At 49.3% G+C, this 18,195-nt stretch overlaps 1 protein-coding gene across 1 annotated transcript in view; it reads left to right on the top strand.

The window, feature by feature from the left end:
* Acan (aggrecan) overlaps positions 1-18,195 on the top strand; it is a 33,130-nt gene that overhangs the window by 6,052 nt on the left and 8,883 nt on the right. Inside the window, exons 5-11 of the mRNA XM_055623673.1 lie at positions 1,154-1,447; positions 2,463-2,867; positions 3,906-4,080; positions 4,513-4,640; positions 5,848-6,141; positions 8,658-8,873; positions 9,597-13,046. Of these exons, the coding sequence (XP_055479648.1) occupies positions 1,154-1,447; positions 2,463-2,867; positions 3,906-4,080; positions 4,513-4,640; positions 5,848-6,141; positions 8,658-8,873; positions 9,597-13,046 (4,962 nt within the window). The remainder of the gene's footprint in view (positions 1-1,153; positions 1,448-2,462; positions 2,868-3,905; positions 4,081-4,512; positions 4,641-5,847; positions 6,142-8,657; positions 8,874-9,596; positions 13,047-18,195) is intronic.

Consider the following 18,195-nt stretch of genomic DNA (forward strand, 5'->3'; position numbering starts at 1 on the left):
ACCGTGAGAAAGCCAGCTCCCTTCAAAAGGCCTCTTCCATCCCTATCCCCATGCTCACTTTTGGAATAGCTACGGAAGGCCTCCTCTGGGCCAGGGCCCTCCCTCAGTCCTCTCCTGCCATGGAGAGGACTGGGCTCTTGCTGGAACTCTCACTATCCGCTTTGAAGGGGGTCTTGGCAGCCACAGGCATGTATAAGTCATTCCAAAGGCTTCTGGGGCTTTCTCTCTTATCCGGGATCTCAGTACCTCTGGCCAGGCTCAGGACAACGGTGTAGCTCGGTAGCAGACCCCAGGCTCCATTTCCCACTCAGGAGGGATACCCTATGCCACTCTAGGGAAGACACATGGTTTCTTCCCAGCTCCCCTCACTCCACTTCCCTGTAGCCTGAAGTCCTACCCCAAAGCTTTTGTTGGGTTGCTTGAGGAAGAAACCTAGATCGTATCTTTCCTTTATAACGGTACTAATTTTGAACACAGCGTGTAGATAACACCCCTCTCTCATCTGCACCCATTTACCTCTCTGGACATTCTACACCCTCTCTGAATCTGGCTCTCCTATCTCCCACACTCCTCCAGTTGGTGCGATATACCCCACCTTTCTTGCCATCATAGCCTCCTTCTAATTCTCATCTCAGTAGCCAAACTCTCTACTAAGTGATAATATTAAGTCGCCATGTTTGGCTATGCCAGGTTTTAGGAAACATTGTTTAAAAGGTTAGCAGAACCAAAATTATCCCATCATGGCGTCTCTGGGTACTACTGACCCTGGTTTGGATGGCAGTACTCTAAAGGGTCAAAAAGTGAGGCCTGCTTTTCTGAATTTGGGGTGATTTCCTAGGAATGGGCGTTGCCCGTGTTGAAGGAGAGCTCCCCTAGTGGTGGGAAGGTGAACAGCAACCACCTGGTCTTCTGATCTCAGGGCCACTCCACCCCTGCTCTTGGGCAGCTTTTTTATTTGGAGGAGGAGAGGGCGCTTGCTAGGAGATTAATGTCATCCTACCCAAAATTCCAGTAAGGAATGGAGAGGGGTTGGGAGGGTGACAGACAAGCCGAGAAAAAGATAAACCTCTGGGAAAAGATGTGTGCCTCTTGGGGACACAGGTTGGACGGGATGGGAGCAAAGCCCTCAACCAGCGCGATGTGTCCTTCACAGGTGAGGTGTTTTATGCCACATCCCCGGAGAAGTTCACCTTCCAGGAGGCAGCCAATGAGTGCCGGCGGCTGGGGGCACGACTGGCCACCACGGGCCAGCTCTACCTGGCCTGGCAGGGAGGGATGGACATGTGCAGCGCCGGCTGGCTGGCGGACCGCAGTGTGCGCTACCCCATCTCCAAGGCTCGGCCCAACTGCGGGGGCAACCTCCTGGGAGTGCGGACTGTCTATCTGCACGCCAACCAGACAGGCTACCCTGATCCCTCATCCCGCTATGACGCCATCTGTTACACAGGTGAGGCTGGAGCTGAAGGGGGGAGGGGGGCCTCACCGCCGAAATTGGGTCCCGATAAGATCTTGGGAAAGGACCACTGGGTTCCTGAACCCCGTATTTTTATCATCTCCTTACCCGTTTTCACTGGCTCTTAACGCAGAGCCAATGGAGTCACAAGCCCTCTGGAGTAACCAGCCCTGTTTTCATCAGATCCGCACAGAACAGTGATTCGTTTTCTTGGGTTTGAATCCCAGCTCTTCAGTGCAATGACAGCTCATTTCATATTTCACTTCTACAGCCTGATTTTACATGAAGAGGGACATCCTCACTCCCAAAAGCCTCTCTTTCTTCACTTTTTGATAGTCTCACCACTCTTTGGAAGTATTACCCTTATGAATATTCCCTTTATCAATAACTACCTTATGTCTGCCAGACCCTCATTTGTCCAGGACTCTGAGGCAGGCAGTTCTCCAACAACGCCTGCATCAATTACACAAATTACCTCTGCAAGATTCAGGCTTTCCCTTTATCACTGACTCGCATCGTCCCATTGGACACGCAGAGGGCAAATGTGGCAGCTGGTAGAGAGGTAGAAATAGGAACTGATTTTATTTGATAAGCAGTGAACTGGTTGATCAATACGTCATGAGCATCCTAGTGAGCCGACCTTTTATAATAATTTAATTGAATCTATACTGAACAGGTGCAGAATTTTTCTTGCCATTGTTACCCAAACAATACATAAAACAACTATTGAAATAGAGGAATTATAAACAGCCAAAAGATGACATAAGATTCCAGCGGTGACACAAGGGTTAAATAAGGGGCTTCAACATTCGCAGAGTTTAGCATCTGTGGAGGTTTGGAACCACCCTGAGACAATGCGGAAACCGCAGAACTCAGATACCTGAGGCCCTTGTGGTGGGCAGGGCCAGGTCCTCCAGCCAAGCAGGAGAAAGTGGGGCACACTCAGCTCTCATCTCCTCAAAATACCCCAAGGCTGAGCACTAAAGCTTGTCTTCGCCTCCTGTTCCAGGTGAAGACTTTGTAGACATCCCAGAAAACTTCTTCGGGGTTGGTGGTGAAGACGACATCACCATCCAGACGGTGACCTGGCCAGACCTGGAGCTGCCCCTGCCCCGAAATATCACAGAGGGAGAAGCACGGGGCAATGTGATCCTCACTGCAAAGCCCATCTTCGACCTGTCTCCCACTATCTCAGAGCCCGAGGAGGCCCTCACACTTGTCCCTGATGTGCGGGCCACAGCCTTCCCTGGGGCTGAGGAGAGAACTGAAGAAGCCACCAGGCCCTGGGGCTTTCCTGGGGACACCACACCAGGTCTGGGCTCTGCCACGGCCTTCACCAGTGAGGACCTGGTGGTGCAAGTGACCATCGCCCCCGGGGCAGCTGAAGTCCCTGGTCAGCCCCGCCTGCCAGGGGGTAAGTATGCTCCTGGGGAGCAGGCAGGGCAGTTAGGTTTCACTCGCCGGCCACAAACCATTAGCTCCAAATGAAGTCACCTGTGGGAAACAGGGTACACATCAAGGAAATGAAAGTACCACATGGTTCAAAACAAAACAGACCCACTTGAAAACCGTTGCTCTGGGTGACCCCATGGCCTTGCCTGGCCTTGTCCTGCCACCAGGATAAAAAAAAAAAAAAAAAAAAAAATCAACAACGTTTAGTGAGCAGACTGAGTGCAGCTGTGCTAAGGTAGCCTGTGAACTGAAAAGGCCTCCACATTTCTAAGTAATTGAGGAAGGGGGAGGAGTTAAAAGGAGAAAGATGTTTTGTGGTACATGAAAATCATGTTAAGTTTCAAATTTCGGTGGCCACAAATGAAGTTTGATTGGGTCAAAGCCACGGCCACTTGTTTAAGGTTTTTTCCATGGCTAATTTAGGGTAGTTGTGGCTGAGTTAAACACTCGAATGAAATCACATGTCCCACAAAAGCTGTTCTAGAAACCAGGTGTGACGGCAGATTATCTGCAGTCCCAGCCCAGCACAAGAGGTTGAGGCAGAGAGTTGTGAGTTCAAGGTTAGTCTGGTTTATATAGGAAGACTTTATCTCAAGAAGAAGGAAAAGAAGGAGAAAAAGAATAAAAGCCTGATGTACTTATCTGGTTCTCTGTGGAAAACATTTGCAGCCTTTGGGCTAGGCAGGTGGTGTTCCCTACACTCAGGCAATGTCAGGAGAGTCAGGGATGTCCACTTAACACAGAGCCCAGCTGATCCCAGAATGCAAATCTTCAAACGGGAAGGACATTCTGGGGTAGGGTCTTGATAGTGTCCCCCCCCCCGGGATGGACAGATAGATGCTGTCATCTGCCATGACACTCATGTTATCGCCAAACAGGACTTCAGGTGGAATTGCCCAAGTCTATCTCTTAAGTCTAAGTGGAGAAGCTAAGCTTTGGACAGACTCCCACGAGCACCAATCTTGACTCTGTTTCTTTCTCCCCTCTCCTCTCCACCCAGGAGTTGTATTCCACTATCGCCCAGGCTCCACCAGATACTCTCTGACGTTTGAGGAGGCACAGCAGGCCTGCATGCACACCGGGGCGGTCATTGCCTCACCTGAGCAGCTCCAGGCTGCCTATGAGGCAGGCTATGAGCAGTGTGACGCTGGCTGGCTGCAGGACCAGACCGTCAGGTAAAGGACAAGCCTACCGTTCTCAGCCCCAACCAAGAAGCCCCCAGCCTAACACAACAGCCAGAACGGTGGGCACCCAGCACTCTGTGGACTAAATGAACGCACTAGTGATTGAGCAATCCCCTAAATGTCGCACACACCTCTAAACCAAAGCAAATTTTGAAAGACGGTGGCAGGAACTTTGCTATGCCAAGACCTTAGTAATTTCTCTCCAAGAGACAAACAGAGAAAGCCCCTGGAGGCTGTCTTCGAGCACTTCCATCCATGGAGGTATGGCAGAGTGTAGGGGGCTCTCTTCCGAAGTCCACCAAACGCTCAAGAGACTCGCTACATACTCACATCACCTTGCTTTGACTCACAGCAGATGACCCAAGATATGCCTTTTCCACCCCCAAAATGGGCCCTCACCCCCACTCCCGTTCTCTTTCACAGATACCCCATTGTGAGCCCACGGATGCCATGTGTGGGTGACAAGAACAGCAGCCCCGGAGTCAGGACGTACGGCGTGCGCCCGTCATCAGAAACCTACGATGTCTACTGCTATGTGGACAAGCTAGAGGGTACAGACTTATCATCACATTTTTATCCCCAGACCAGCAGGGACACAAAAAGAGTCTCATAAGGGAGGGATAGAATTGCCACCATCCACCTTGACCTGCTCCCACACAGTTTTCTGGACAGAAAACAGGCCTACCCCTCACCTCTTTCCATTCAAGAACCTTCTCCCTGCCAAAGGCTCATATGATTCACTCTCCTATCATGGTGTGACATTGGTCCTTGGGAAAGCCATGAGCTCAGTGGCTAAACTGATCAGTTTATCATAAATAACTGTTTGGCACACCTTTCCAGTGCCCATGAACAAATCAAAGGCTCTGAGACATGCTGCGGTCTAAAATCTCTGTAACTCTGCAACTTAGCATTTGCCCAAGCTTATCCAGCCACAGACCTGTTTTGTTTCTATCCTCTTAATTTCCATGAACGTCACCAAATTGCCTTTCCGCTGAGCCCAATTTGAAAAATGCCAGTGTTCCGTTCCGGAAAAGTTTCAGAGTGGCCAATCACTCAACCTCTGTAAGCCCTGGTCCCGTCCCCTCCCCTCCCTCTCCGTCTGTAAAACACATCTGCTTTATACCCACATTAGAGGTTTTCCTGAGCGTTAACGGAGAGGCATAAAAGCACCCGGGACAAACCAATGCTGGGTAGATGTGAACTTCCATCTCCCTAACCCCAGATAAGGTCCTGGATGAAATGTGGGTGCTGAATCCCCAAAGGAACGTGAATCAGGTCCACAGCAGTCGCTGAGTTCCATGAGGGAGCAGGGAGCATGTGGGGGGGAGGGGCAGCCAGCTGAACCACCTCTGTGAGTCAGGGGAAAGGAGCAGAGGTGGGACTGGAGAACCTAAACAAAGGGGCAGGGGTGGGATGGGTAGAAGCCAGTTCCTCACAGACCGACTGGCTCAGCCCAGCTCAACCACTGTCTTAGTTTTTTAGCAAGGGATGTTCCAAGTCCCAGGAAATTCCCACTTAGTACAAAGTGGAGCAGCTGGTCTCTATTGCCCAGGATCCCAAGAGATCCAAAGGGTGTGCGGGAGGAAGTGGCGGGTGGATGAGTGGGGCTGGGACCTATGGGGGGGTGTGCCACAAAGGTGGGTGAACAGCCCTGGTGAGCAGAATAGAGGTGCCAGGAGCTCTGCCCCAGAGCAGGGGGAACAGGACTGTTCTGGTGACTCACGTGAAACATCAAACCGCCATCGCCTCTGTCCCCAGGGGAGGTGTTCTTCGCCACACGCCTCGAGCAGTTCACCTTCCAAGAAGCGCAGGCCTTCTGTGAAGCTCAGAATGCCACCCTGGCCTCCACTGGCCAGCTCTACGCCGCCTGGAGCCGTGGCCTGGACAAGTGCTATGCTGGCTGGCTGGCGGATGGCAGCCTCCGCTACCCCATCGTCACCCCTCGGCCTGCCTGTGGTGGAGACAAACCTGGCGTGAGAACTGTCTACCTCTACCCCAACCAGACCGGCCTCCCAGACCCGTTGTCCAGGCACCATGCCTTCTGCTTCCGAGGTACTGTAGTCACCCCCATGTGCCCGGCGGGGAGTGGGGGGAGGGACTTCCTTATGGCTTCCTTTCTAAATAGTGACAAATGATTCCTACCTTAAATGTGAAGCACTCGACTTGTGTTTATATTATATATGTTGTATATTCTTGTCAGGTTCTCTTTCACTTGTAACTGTTTTTGTAATGGTTTTAATCAAATAATTCTGGTGTCCTGTGTCCAGTGCGGCCACCTACACACTTAACTGACCCTCCTCGTGCAGACATCACCACTGTAGTCCCAGCTGTCCTTACCAGCTAGACAGCTGAGGGCGACACGCTGGACGCTGACTGGTTGGAATCTCACAGCATCCACAGAGGGTGATGATACACCGGACAGAATGGAGACTGGACTACCGTGGGCCGTGGTTTCAGCATAACCCGGCAAAGTTCGCGGTCCTGACAACTGCTTGTCAATACAGAATTCTTTTATTTTTTTAAGATTTATTTTTATAATGTTTAACTACGTGTATGGGGGCGGGTGGGTACATGTGAGTGCAGGTGGCCTTGGAAGCCTGAGGCATCAGATACCCCAAGAGGTGGCGTTCAGGCAGTTGTGAGCTGCTGCCCTGGGCGCTGAGATCCAAACTCCAGCCCTCTGTAAGAGAAGTACACCCTTTTAACCACTGAGCCATCTCAACAGCCCCCTGAGGTTGCTTTTAACTAAAGGGGGAAAAAAACTGTTTCCAAGTTTCCCAGACTTCTAGGGACAACATTCAACTTGATTTCCTTTTTTTTTTTTGTATTTCAAGAAAGGGTCTCTCATATTGCCAAGGCTGGCTTTGAACTCCTGGTCCTTCCGGCCCCACTTCTTACTGTTTTGATTACAGGCGTGTGATACCATTCCTAGTGGCGGGGAGCCTTGCTTTTTTTTTTTTTTTTTTTTTTATGTGTCTAATTTTAACATGTTAATTTTTATTTAAAATTTAAATTAACATACCAGCATTATATTTCATTTTGCAGTCTCTTCTTTCTGGTCACCTGCCTTTTTATTAGAAATATATTTTGATCATGTTTTTCTCCTCCCAGATCCTCCCCACATCCCTTCCCACCTGACTTTATGTTTGTTCTCTCTCTTAAAAAAAAAAAAGAGAAACAAACAAACAATAGGGCTGGAGAGATGGCTCTGTGGTTAAGAGCACTGGCTGTGCTTCCAGAGGATCAGGGTTCAATACCCAGAATCCACATGACAACTCACAACTGCCTGAAACTCTAGTTCCTGGGGATCCAACAACCTCACACAGACACACATGCAGGCAAAACACCAATGCACATAAAATAAAAATAAAAAATAAACAAAAAAAAACTCTGCTGAAATAAAAATCAAAACAAAGAAGCAAAAGACCAATAAGACAAAAAAAAAAGGCCAAAATGAAGCAAAACATCTTTTAAAATCTCCGTAATTGCCACAAGTTTGAGGGCAGCTTGTATTGAATAGGAACAATCTTTCTCCCCTATTTATTTATTTATTTATTTATTTATTTATTTATTTATTTATTTATCTATCTATCTATCTATCTATCTATCTATTTATCTATTTAAACCCCATAGTTCATTTAAGAGGGCTAATCTCCTCCTGGGGGAATTGTTGAGGTACTTGTCTCAGCAAGAGAGGTCAAGCCAATATGTCTTCTAGTAAATTTCCAACCATAACTTTCATCACCCATCCCAGACCTTCAGTGGACTCAAACCTCTTTTCCGTTTGTCTCTTTGTTTTAAGAGAGGGTCTCATTATGTAGCCCTGGCTATCCTGGAACTAGCTATGTAGACCAGGCTGGCCTCTAACTAACTCATGGAGAGCTTTGTGCCACTCACTCCCAAGTGCTGAGATTAAAGGAATGTGCCACCATGCCAGGCTTCAAACCTCTTATCACCCTATAGAGTTCTGATTCCTTCCTGACTTGCTCCAGGTTGCTGGATTCCCCCAAATCAGAAGTTAGCCCTAGTCTATGAATCCTGTCCTCACCCTACCCTCACCCTGCCCACTGCAAATGCCGTGATAGCTGTGCGTGGAATTTAAAGATGAGCTTCCTATTTGAGGAACTGGCACGCTCAGAGCCTAGCTCTGCCTTCATGGTGGGCAGTATCATGTTAGATCTTGAACTCAGAGATTCACTCTGGTGCTTCTAAGCCATTGACCTTGGGCAAGTCACCACTTGTTAGATGGAATCTCTCATTTTGTAAGGTAAAACATGTTTATAAGCACAAAGGTTTTAGGTCCAGCATATATAGAACAGATTGTGGGGAGAGAACACCCCAGACCACTCTGTCCTAAGCTGCTGGGGATGCAGGGTACAGGGTGATATTAGACAGCAGATACAAATAGCAAACAGTTCTCTCTCTGACTTAGAGTGTGGGGTGGGTCAGCAAGGTTCTTGAACTGGCCAGGTGTAACCCAGGGTTCCCTTTGCTCCTCTACTCCTGAAGGGCGGGGCAGGAATGGGTTACTGCTGAGGGCAGGACCTCACCTCCCACATCTTCTTCAGGTGTGTCAGTGGTGCCCTCTCCAGGAAAAGAAGAAGGTGGCACACCCACATCACCCACTGACATAGAGGACTGGATCGTCACTCGGGTGGGGCCTGGCGTGGATGCTGTCCCCTTGGAGCCTGAGGCAACATCGGTCCCAGATTTCATCACTGAAGCAGAAACACAAACTGAATGGGAGCCAGCCTACACCCCAGTGGGCACATCCCCACCGCCAGGTGGGCATAGCTGGGCCCTGGAGCATGCCCTGAAGGCATGTGCACTAAACACACACACCTGCCTGCTATGGAATGCCCAGATGAGGGTGGGAGTCGGGGGGGGGGGGCTTGAACTCACTGGATAGCCCAAGCAGGTCTTGAACTTGCAATCCTCCTGCCTCGGTCTCCATCAAGTGGCATGAGTCCCTCAAGTACTTCTCTTCTGATATACATTTTAAATCACAGATATTGAGTCTTCTCAATATTGTCTGTGCCAATTAATATTGCAATGTGGATTTTCTTCTCTATCTTGAAAATACAGAGGGCTACATTGCTTCTTAAGAATACTTGAAGGGGGAAGTTGGTTTTTCAGGGGTGCACCCCACTTCCAGGGGGTAGTGTAAAGGGTGCCCCTTAGGGTCCCACAAAGCACAGTTCATATAGCCTGTGAGCCTGAGGGTGTAGAGGGAGGGTCCTAGTTCACTGTCCTTTTATCCATCCTCTCGCCCTTCCTTTATCTTCCCTTTCTTCCTCTCTCCTTCTGTCTGTTTCCTTCATTCCTCTCTCTCCTTTCTACCTCCTTTGCCATAACACTGAAGCATGTCCCTTAACAATCATCTGACATGTGCTCGCACTTTTGAAAGATGTTTTCGGTGAAAGGGAGGAAGTTCAGATCCACATACATCTTTGAAATGGAGCAGTTCCCCATTCCATACTTCACCTTGGCTCCCTTCTTTTCTCCAGGGATCCTTACCACATGGCTTACCACCGTCCCAGCAGCAGAGGAATATACCGAAAGCCCCTCTGCCACTGAAGAGCCCTCTGCCTCGGAAGTACCTTCCACCTCAGAGGGGCCATATACTCCTTCACTTGCAGCACCAAGCGGGACAGAGCTGCCAGGCTCTGGGGAAGCATCGGGGGCACCTGACCTCAGTGGTGACTTCACGGGCAGCGGAGAAGCTTCAGGACGACTTGACTCCAGTGGGCAGCCATCAGGGGGCAGTGAAAGTGGACTTCCCTCGGGCGACCTTGACTCCAGTGGCCTCAGCCCCACAGTGAGCTCAGGCCTGCCTGTGGAAAGTGGACTGGCCTCAGGGGATGAAGAAGAAGTCCAGTCGTCCCGCACTCCCACCGTTGACAGGCTGCCCTCTGGAGGTGAGGGCCGAGAAGGCTCTGCTTCTGGAACAGGAGACTTTAGCGGGCTGCCTTCTGGTGGGGAAGTTATAGACACTTCTGCTTCTGGGTCAGAAGATATCAGCGGGCTTCCTTCTGGAGGAGACGGTCTAGAAACTTCTACCTCTAGAGTAGATGGTATCAGTGGGATTCCTACTGAAAGAGAAGGTCTAGAAACCTCTACCTCTGGAGTAGAGGACCTCAGCGGACTTCCTTCTGGAGAAGAAGGTCCAGAAACATCTACCTCTGGAATAGAGGACATCAGTGTACTTCCTACTGGAGGAGAAAGTCTAGAAACATCTGCTTCTGGAGTGGGAGACCTGAGCGGACTTCCCTCAGGGGGAGAAACTCTAGAAACATCTGCTTCGGGTGCAGAAGATGTCACCCAGCTTCCTACTGAAGGAAGAGAGACTTCTGCCTCTGGAATAGGGGACATTGGTGTGCTTCCTACTGGAAGAGAAAGTCTAGAAACTTCTGCCTCTGGAGTAGAGGATGTCAGTGGACTTCCTTCTGTAGGAGGAGGTCTAGAGACTTCTGCCTCTGGAACAGAGGACATGAATGTGTTCCCTACTGAGGCAGAAGTTCCAGAAACTTCTGCCTCTGGAGGGTATGCCAGTGGGATTCCTTCTGGAGAAGATGGTGTGGAAACCTCTGCTTCTGGAGTGGATGGTGTGAGTGGCCAGCCTTCTGGAGGAGATGGTCTAGAAACTTCTGCCTCTGGAGTGGAAGATCTTGGTGTTTCCATCAGAGAGGGTCTGGATACATCTGCTTCCGGAGTAGATGCTACTGGGTTTCCTTCTGGAAGTGGGGATACAGAGATCTCTGTTTCTGGGGTAGGCGATGACCTCAGTGGACTTTCTTCTGGAAAAGAAAGCCCAGAGACTTCGGCTTCTGGAGCTGAGGACTTTGGTGGGTTGCCTTCTGGAAAAGAAGACTTGGTAGGATCCGCCTCTGGGGCCCTGGACTTTGACACACTACCTTCTGGAACTCTAGGAACTCCAGAAGCCAGTGGCCTTCCCTCTGGATTTAGTGGTGAGTATTCTGGAGTGGACGTTGGAAGTGGCTCATCCTCTGGCCTGCCTGACTTTAGTGGACTTCTGTCTGGGTTACCAACTGTCTCCCTAGTAGACAGTACCTTAGTGGAAGTGGTCACAGCCACCACTGCCAGTGAACTGGAAGGAAGGGGCACCGTTGGCATCAGTGGTGCAGGAGAAGTATCAGGGGTTCCCCTCAGTGAGTTGGAGAGTAGTGGGGACATCAGTGGCCTCCCTTCAGGAACTGGACTCAGTGGCCAAGCATCTGGATCTCCTGATGTCAGTGGGGAAACATCCGGATTTTTTGATGTCAGTGGACAGCCATTTGCGTCACCTGACACCAGTGGGGGAACATCTGGGATTCCTGAAGTCAGTGGGCAGCCATCAGGGATCCCTGAAATCAGTGGGATATCTGAAGTGACTGAGCTGAGTGGACTGCCCTCTGGACAGCCAGATGTCAGTGGAGAAGGGTCTGGCATTCTCTTCGGCAGTGGCCAGCCTTCTGGCTTAACTTCTGTGAGTGGAGAAGGCTCCGGGGTTCCTGACCTCAGTGGGCAGCCCTCAGGGTTACCAGTGTTCAGTGGAACAACACCAGGAACCCCTGACCTGGCTTCTGGCGCCGTAAGTGGCAGCGGAGACTCTTCCGGCATTACATTTGTGGACACCAGTTTTGTTGAAGTGACCCCTACTACATTTAAAGAAGAAGAGGGCTTAGGATCCGTGGAACTCAGTGGCCTCCCTTCCGGGGAGACAGATCTTTCTGGCACATCTGGGACCGTGGATGTCAGTGGACAATCTTCCGGAGCAATCGATTCCAGTGGATTCACATCCCCGACTCTGGAATTCAGTGGCCTCCCAAGTGGAACAACTGAGGTCAGTGGAGAATTCTCTGGAGTGGAGGCTGGGAGCAGCTTCTCCTCAGGAGCATTTGATGGCAGTGGACTTGTCTCAGGTTTCCCTACTGTGTCTCTTGTAGACAGAACTTTGGTGGAATCTATAACCCAGGCTCCAACTGCTCAAGAGGCTGGGGAAGGGCCTTCCGGCATTTTGGAATTCAGTGGCGCCCATTCTGGAACACCAGACATGTCTGGGGACCTTTCCGGGTCTTTGGACCTAAGCACAGAGCAGTCTGGGCTGATGGACCCCAGCACAGAGCCACCAAGCTCTCCATATTTTAGTGGAGACTTTTCTAGCACCACTGATACAAGTGGAGCATCCATAGCTTCCACGACTGGCAGTGGAGAAAGCTCGGGGCTTCCAGAAGTCACTTTAATCACTTTAGAGTTAGTGGAGGGTGTGACTGAACCAACTGTTTCCCAGAAAGTTGGCCAAGGGCCTTCTATGACATATACTCCAGAGCTCTTTGGGGCCAGTGGGGAAGCCTCAGCATCTGGGGACCTTGGTGGAACTGTGACAAACTTCTCAGGGTCTGGGATAGAAGCTTCGGTCCCAGAAGCCAGCAGCGAGACATCTGCTTACCCTGAGGCTGGACTGGGAGTGTCTGCTGCCCCTGAGGCCAGCAGTAAATTGTCTGGATTCCCAGATCTTCATGGAACCACCCCTGCCTTCCATGAAGCAGATCTAGAGGTGACAGGCACAGAGGTGAGCAGCACCCCATGGACCTTTCAGGAAGGCACCAGGGAGGGGTCTGCTGCTCTGGAAGTGAGTGGAGATTCTATCACTACCTCCAGCGTAGACACAGACACTTCAGGTGTGCCTTCTTCCACTCCCACGGCTTCTGGAGACAGGACTGAAATCAGTGGAGAATGGTCTGATCACACCTCAGACTTGAATGTTGTCATCAGCACCACCATCCCAGACTCCCAACCTACCCAGCGCCCTACAGAGATGCATCAAGAAATCGAATCCCCAAATCCCCCATACTCAGGAGAGGAGACCCAAACAGCAGAAACAACCATCTCCCTGACAGACGCCCCCATCCCCTCTTCTTCAGAAGGGTCAGGAGAAACAGAGTCAACTGCTGAAGGTATGGTTGGAGTTATTTTCCCTTTGAATGTGTTCAGAATGTAGGCAAATAAAATCCGGAAGGAGGCATGATAGCCTCATCCGTGGAGAATAGTACCAGAGGAGACTAAATACAGAATACGGATATAGACGTGAACAAAGCAAGCAGTGAGCATCATGCCATGCTCACAGCATGAATGTGTAAAGATAAGTGGCTCACTTCCATTGGTGTTAGATCACGCCTGGGCTCCACCCTCTGTGCTTAGCACAGGGAGATTGTGTTTGCATGCCTGTCCCCGAGTGAGTGTGAGATGACAGAACACTTCTGCCAGCGGCATTAATGTCCAAATATTTATTTTGTGTAGGGCTAAAACATGCACAGTTTCAGAACTATGAAGTCTCACTTTGGCTCTGTCCTGACTTTAGACTCTGTGTTCCCAACCCATCCCAGTCCATGAGGACTTTCCTGGGCTGTTGCAGTGCCTCACCTCTCCCTACTCAAAGCCACCAAGTAGCTTTAGACTACTTGACTCTCCCACTGTATTGGAACAGTCTTCACAGTTGGAGAAAAAGCACCCCACATATTGGGGGCTAAGTGAACAGGAAGGCAGAACTCCCAGAAGAGAAATGACTCAAAGCCATTCTCAAGGACTTGGAGGAGCTCATTACCCAGCTATGAGAGCTCAGAGGAGGTTATTGTGGTCTCTAGGCAGCTGGGTGCTTGACACTCATCCTCTGGGTTCTGTACAGAAGATCTCTGAGGCCCAGGGACATACCTGGCCACGCTGGCAAACACTGTTGACATAGGGAAGCCTCACTAGCTATGAGGGTGCAGACACCTGCTAGACAGACCGACTGCTGCGGTCTCCAGAGGGGGACTTGCACAGAAGCAGACCAAGGTCAGCTGGGAAGGAGAGACAGACAGTGACAGAAACAGAAAGACATAGTTTAAGCAGGATTCATGTTTCCAGAGCGTCTAATTGAAGAGAAGATTGGGAGGAAAAAAAGGCAAGTTCAGCAATGCGCTTGGTAGGTAGTCTTTTGTTAAACCTTTGGTTGTCTCATGAGTAGAGTTCAAAATACTTCTAGGTTCTAAAGGTAAAATGTAAAATGAGAGTTCTATGGCTGAGGAGATGGCTCAGTCAGTAAAGAACTTGACATACAATCATGAGGACTTGGGTTCAGATCCCCAGCACCCATGTAAAAAGTTGGGTACAGTATGCTCATCTCTAACGCCAGCCCTGGCCAAGGGAGAAATCTCAAGAGGATCTCTAGAGCTCACTGGCCAGCTCCTCAGTGAATCTATCCAAATTGGTGAGTTCCAGTGTCAATGAGAGATGCTGCCTTAAAAAGCAAGGTGGGGAACAACAGAGCAAGGCACTCGCCATCAGCCTCTGCTGATGCGTGAGCACTTGTGTGCACACGTGTGCACACAGGCACATGAACACATGCATAGAGCACACACATACACACACAGACTCACCCACCAAACACGTAAGCAAACCTTGAGACTTGAAAGAATCTTTGAACCTGGGGAGAGTATCAGTAGCGCAGATACTCCCCAGCCTCAGCGCAGGGTTCCTGGTGGGGGCTGTCTCTCATCACAAGAGCAAACTCCACAGAAGAACCCTTGTAGCCCTCCAGGTTTGGGTGGGACCAAGGTTCTTTTCTTGCCACCCAACTTGTGAATTCATAGCTGTGACCAGTGACATATTTCCCAGAGACCCCCACCACCCTAGAGGCTCTGCTTGTCTTTTGCCGGGGGCTAAAGAAGGGGGGGGGGGGGGGGGGGGAAGAGTGGGGTCCTCTGATTGGAGCTGGCTCCCTGAAATGATGCTCAGAATCCACCTGCCACCCTACGGACTCATCCTACCTCTTCAACATCAGTGCTTCTCAGGACCTTCAGGCCCACACTCTTGGGTTAGGTCTCTACACTTACCCCGACGTCCTTGTCCCCAGCCTCTCTCTACTGAGGCAGTGACTCTCATGAAGGAGCTTTATTCATGGGACACACTCCAAAATGGAGAAATGGATCCTAGTGGAATCCCAACTAACAAGATTTATCTGCCAGCCAGGTGTGGCGCCTCTGAAGCCTTTACGTCACACACTGATATTTGAATATCCGGGGGATTCTCTCCCAAGGAGAGGAACTGGATTTAGTCCTAAAAGAAAGCATTAGGTAGTAACTGGCACCTTGCTTAGTCAGTATTCTGTATATAAACAAGTTCTTGATAAATTAGCAGTCAGTAAGTTTTTGTGTTTTTGTTTGTTTGTTTTGGTGGTGGTGGTGGTGGTGGTGGCGGTGGTGGTGGTGGTTTTTTGAGACAGGATTTCTCCGTGTAGCCCTGGCTGTCCTGGACTCACTTTGTAGACCAGGCTGAGCTCGAACTCACAGAGATCCACCTGTCTTTGCTTCCCCAAGTGCTGAGATCACAGGCAGGCACCACCACACCCAGCTAGTAATCAGTACTTTTGGCATCAGAATAAATATCTAAAACTGTGTGTGGTGAAGCACACCTATAATCGCAGTACTTAGGAGACTAAGGCAGGAGGATCAGAAGTTCAAGGTCATCCTGGGCTACATAGTACCTTGAAGCCAGCCTAGAATAAATTAGACCCAATAATAGACTCAAATAATAATAATAATAATAATAATAATAATAATAATAATAGACTCACATAATTAGACTCAAATAATAATAATGTTATTATTAATATTATTACTACTATTGCTACACTGGCTTCATGAATGCTCAGGCTCTTAATCTGGTTCAATTAAAACTTAGCTGCCTCAATGCTGGTGAGATGGCTCAGCAGGTTTGCTGCCAAACCTGGTCACATGAGTTCAAGCCCCAGGACCCACATGGGGAAAGGAAATAGCCAAGTCCCTCTGACCTCCACACTCATGCCATAGCAAGCACCTACCCCCAACCCACACATGTTAATTAATTAGATGTACTTAAAGCCAGCAGCCTCTTCTGCTGTCACTGACAGCATCCACACAAAGCAGGCTTCTAACTGGGGCCTCTATCTCCATGCTGCTGGAGAGCTCCTAAGATCGACCCAGACTGGGCTCCACCCCGGGCCATTCTGAGGCTGGGGAGGAGAGAGATTCCACCACTGGTGTCTTTTCAAAACTCCTTTGAAAAAATTAACCACTCCAATGGCTTTAAAGCGTAGCCACGGTTGAAAAGTACTTCTCTAACCAGATTTTACATCCATTTTCATGATGCATCTCAGGCTGGCCTCGAGCTCATGGCAGCCCTCCTTACCTCAGCCCCTTGAGTGTTAAAATCACAGGTGTGAACCACTACACCCAACAAATAGATATAATATTAGATTATATAATATAATAATAGGTATAATAATATATACCTCCTTGACTTTATTTCGTCAAAAAGTCTATGACAAGCAGTTACTAGCTATTTCAGCTAGCAACTAACTGAGTTGAAAAAGCAGCATATCGAAGAAACATTTAAAATCAGCTTTTAAAATGTAAAAGACTTGGAACGCACAAACAACGCAGCCTGCTTTTAATGCAAAGATCGTTCTTTTAAAATGCAAATTGGGATTGGTAAATATACTCTTAGAATTTTTGTCCTTCTGTGTGAGATGCCCAACAAGAAATCAGAGCCAAAGAGGATTCATTAGGGTCAGATTATTTTTTTCTTCTGTGCTTAAAAAATCTCCCATTGCAGCTATACAAGCTGTGCGCTGAGTAACTTGAGGGCTGTAGGGGTTGTAGGGCTCCATTTGCTTATTTGTTTTTTGTTGAGGGATAAGCCATTTAGCTATCCCTTGAGGTAAACCGCCAGCTGTCACTCTCCATTCAGCATTTTCCACGAGCTATAAAAACCTCTTGTTCACTTGGAGGTCAAACTCTGATGTAGGGCAAACCTGGATAAGACCTACTCAAGTGGAGGCCTGATGTGTCTGAGTTAGGTGCCAACGTGGCTATTTGAAAGTCTGTCTCCTTCAGACTTTACTAGGAGGCCCACGGTTATTGTCTCTCCCAAATTAGAGACATTGCTTGAAGGCCTTGCTAAAGAAGCACACAGAACCCCACACACACTCTATATTCAGTGACTATGCATTAAGTTCTTGGGGAAGAATGCATAAATGGTAACAAGATGCTGACAGTCCAGGAACCAGGTCTCCCTCCCGTCTGGGACAGAGAATCAGCTTCCTGTTGCATTTCCTGCCTCTCCTCCATTTCTTCCCAACTGTCTCCCAGACTTGCCAATGTGGGCAAGCCACTTTGCTTGTTTCCCTGCCTGCCACTGGCATAATAGTGTCCATACCACTGCACTGTGAGAATCATAATGGGAAAAGGAGTCCACAACATCCAGTCTTACCAGACATTGGTCCCTTCACTTCCTGTCTTCTTCCGGGAAGGCTGCCATTATCCCCACACCTGCTACCACCTTGTCCAGAACCCCCCAGAACAGTGGTTCTCAGCCTTCATAATGCTGAGACCCTTTAATATAGTTTCTCATGTTGTAGTGACCCCCAACCATAAAATCACTTTTATTGCTACTTCATGACTTCAATGTTGCTACTGTTGTGAATCATAATGTAAATGTCTGATATGCAGGATATCTGATATGCAACCCTCATGAAAGGGTCGTTCAATCCCTCCTCCAAAAGGGTTGTGACCCACAGGTTGACAAACGCTGTCCCAACTACCTCTTCCTTTAATCCCAATAACCAGCCGATGTCCCAAATGCCTGACACAGAAAGAGCTAAGCAGTCAGGTCCAGAATGACTCTTGCAAGAAGAAAGGGGAGGAAAGATGCTCAGGTGCTTTTGAGCAAACCAGATAAGGACACTAGCCCTTTTGCATTACCATAGACACTACAGTGTAGCGCTCACTTGGCCTCTCTAAACTACCCTGTACTATACAGTTCTCAAGACAACGTCGCTTCCTCATCTTGGTGTCCCAAAACAATATTCAAACGTCATACCCTGGCCAAACACAGAAGGAAAGCAACACCACATCCAATATCCCTGGCCAGATGGGAGCCCTCTCTAAGCTTCTGGGACAACTGGAAGCCAACTGGCCTGGCCTCCACCAGACCTCTTCCTTTCCTTCCCTTTTCTCATGGTTCAGCCAAAGACCCCAGAGTTGATGTCTGATTTTTTCCCCCTAAGGCCACCCCATCCCTGCTCTA

The sequence above is a fragment of the Psammomys obesus genome, unplaced genomic scaffold (genome assembly GCF_907164565.1).
Source record: "Psammomys obesus unplaced genomic scaffold, mPsaObe1.curated_primary_1811, whole genome shotgun sequence".
NCBI lineage: Eukaryota > Metazoa > Chordata > Mammalia > Rodentia > Muridae > Psammomys > Psammomys obesus.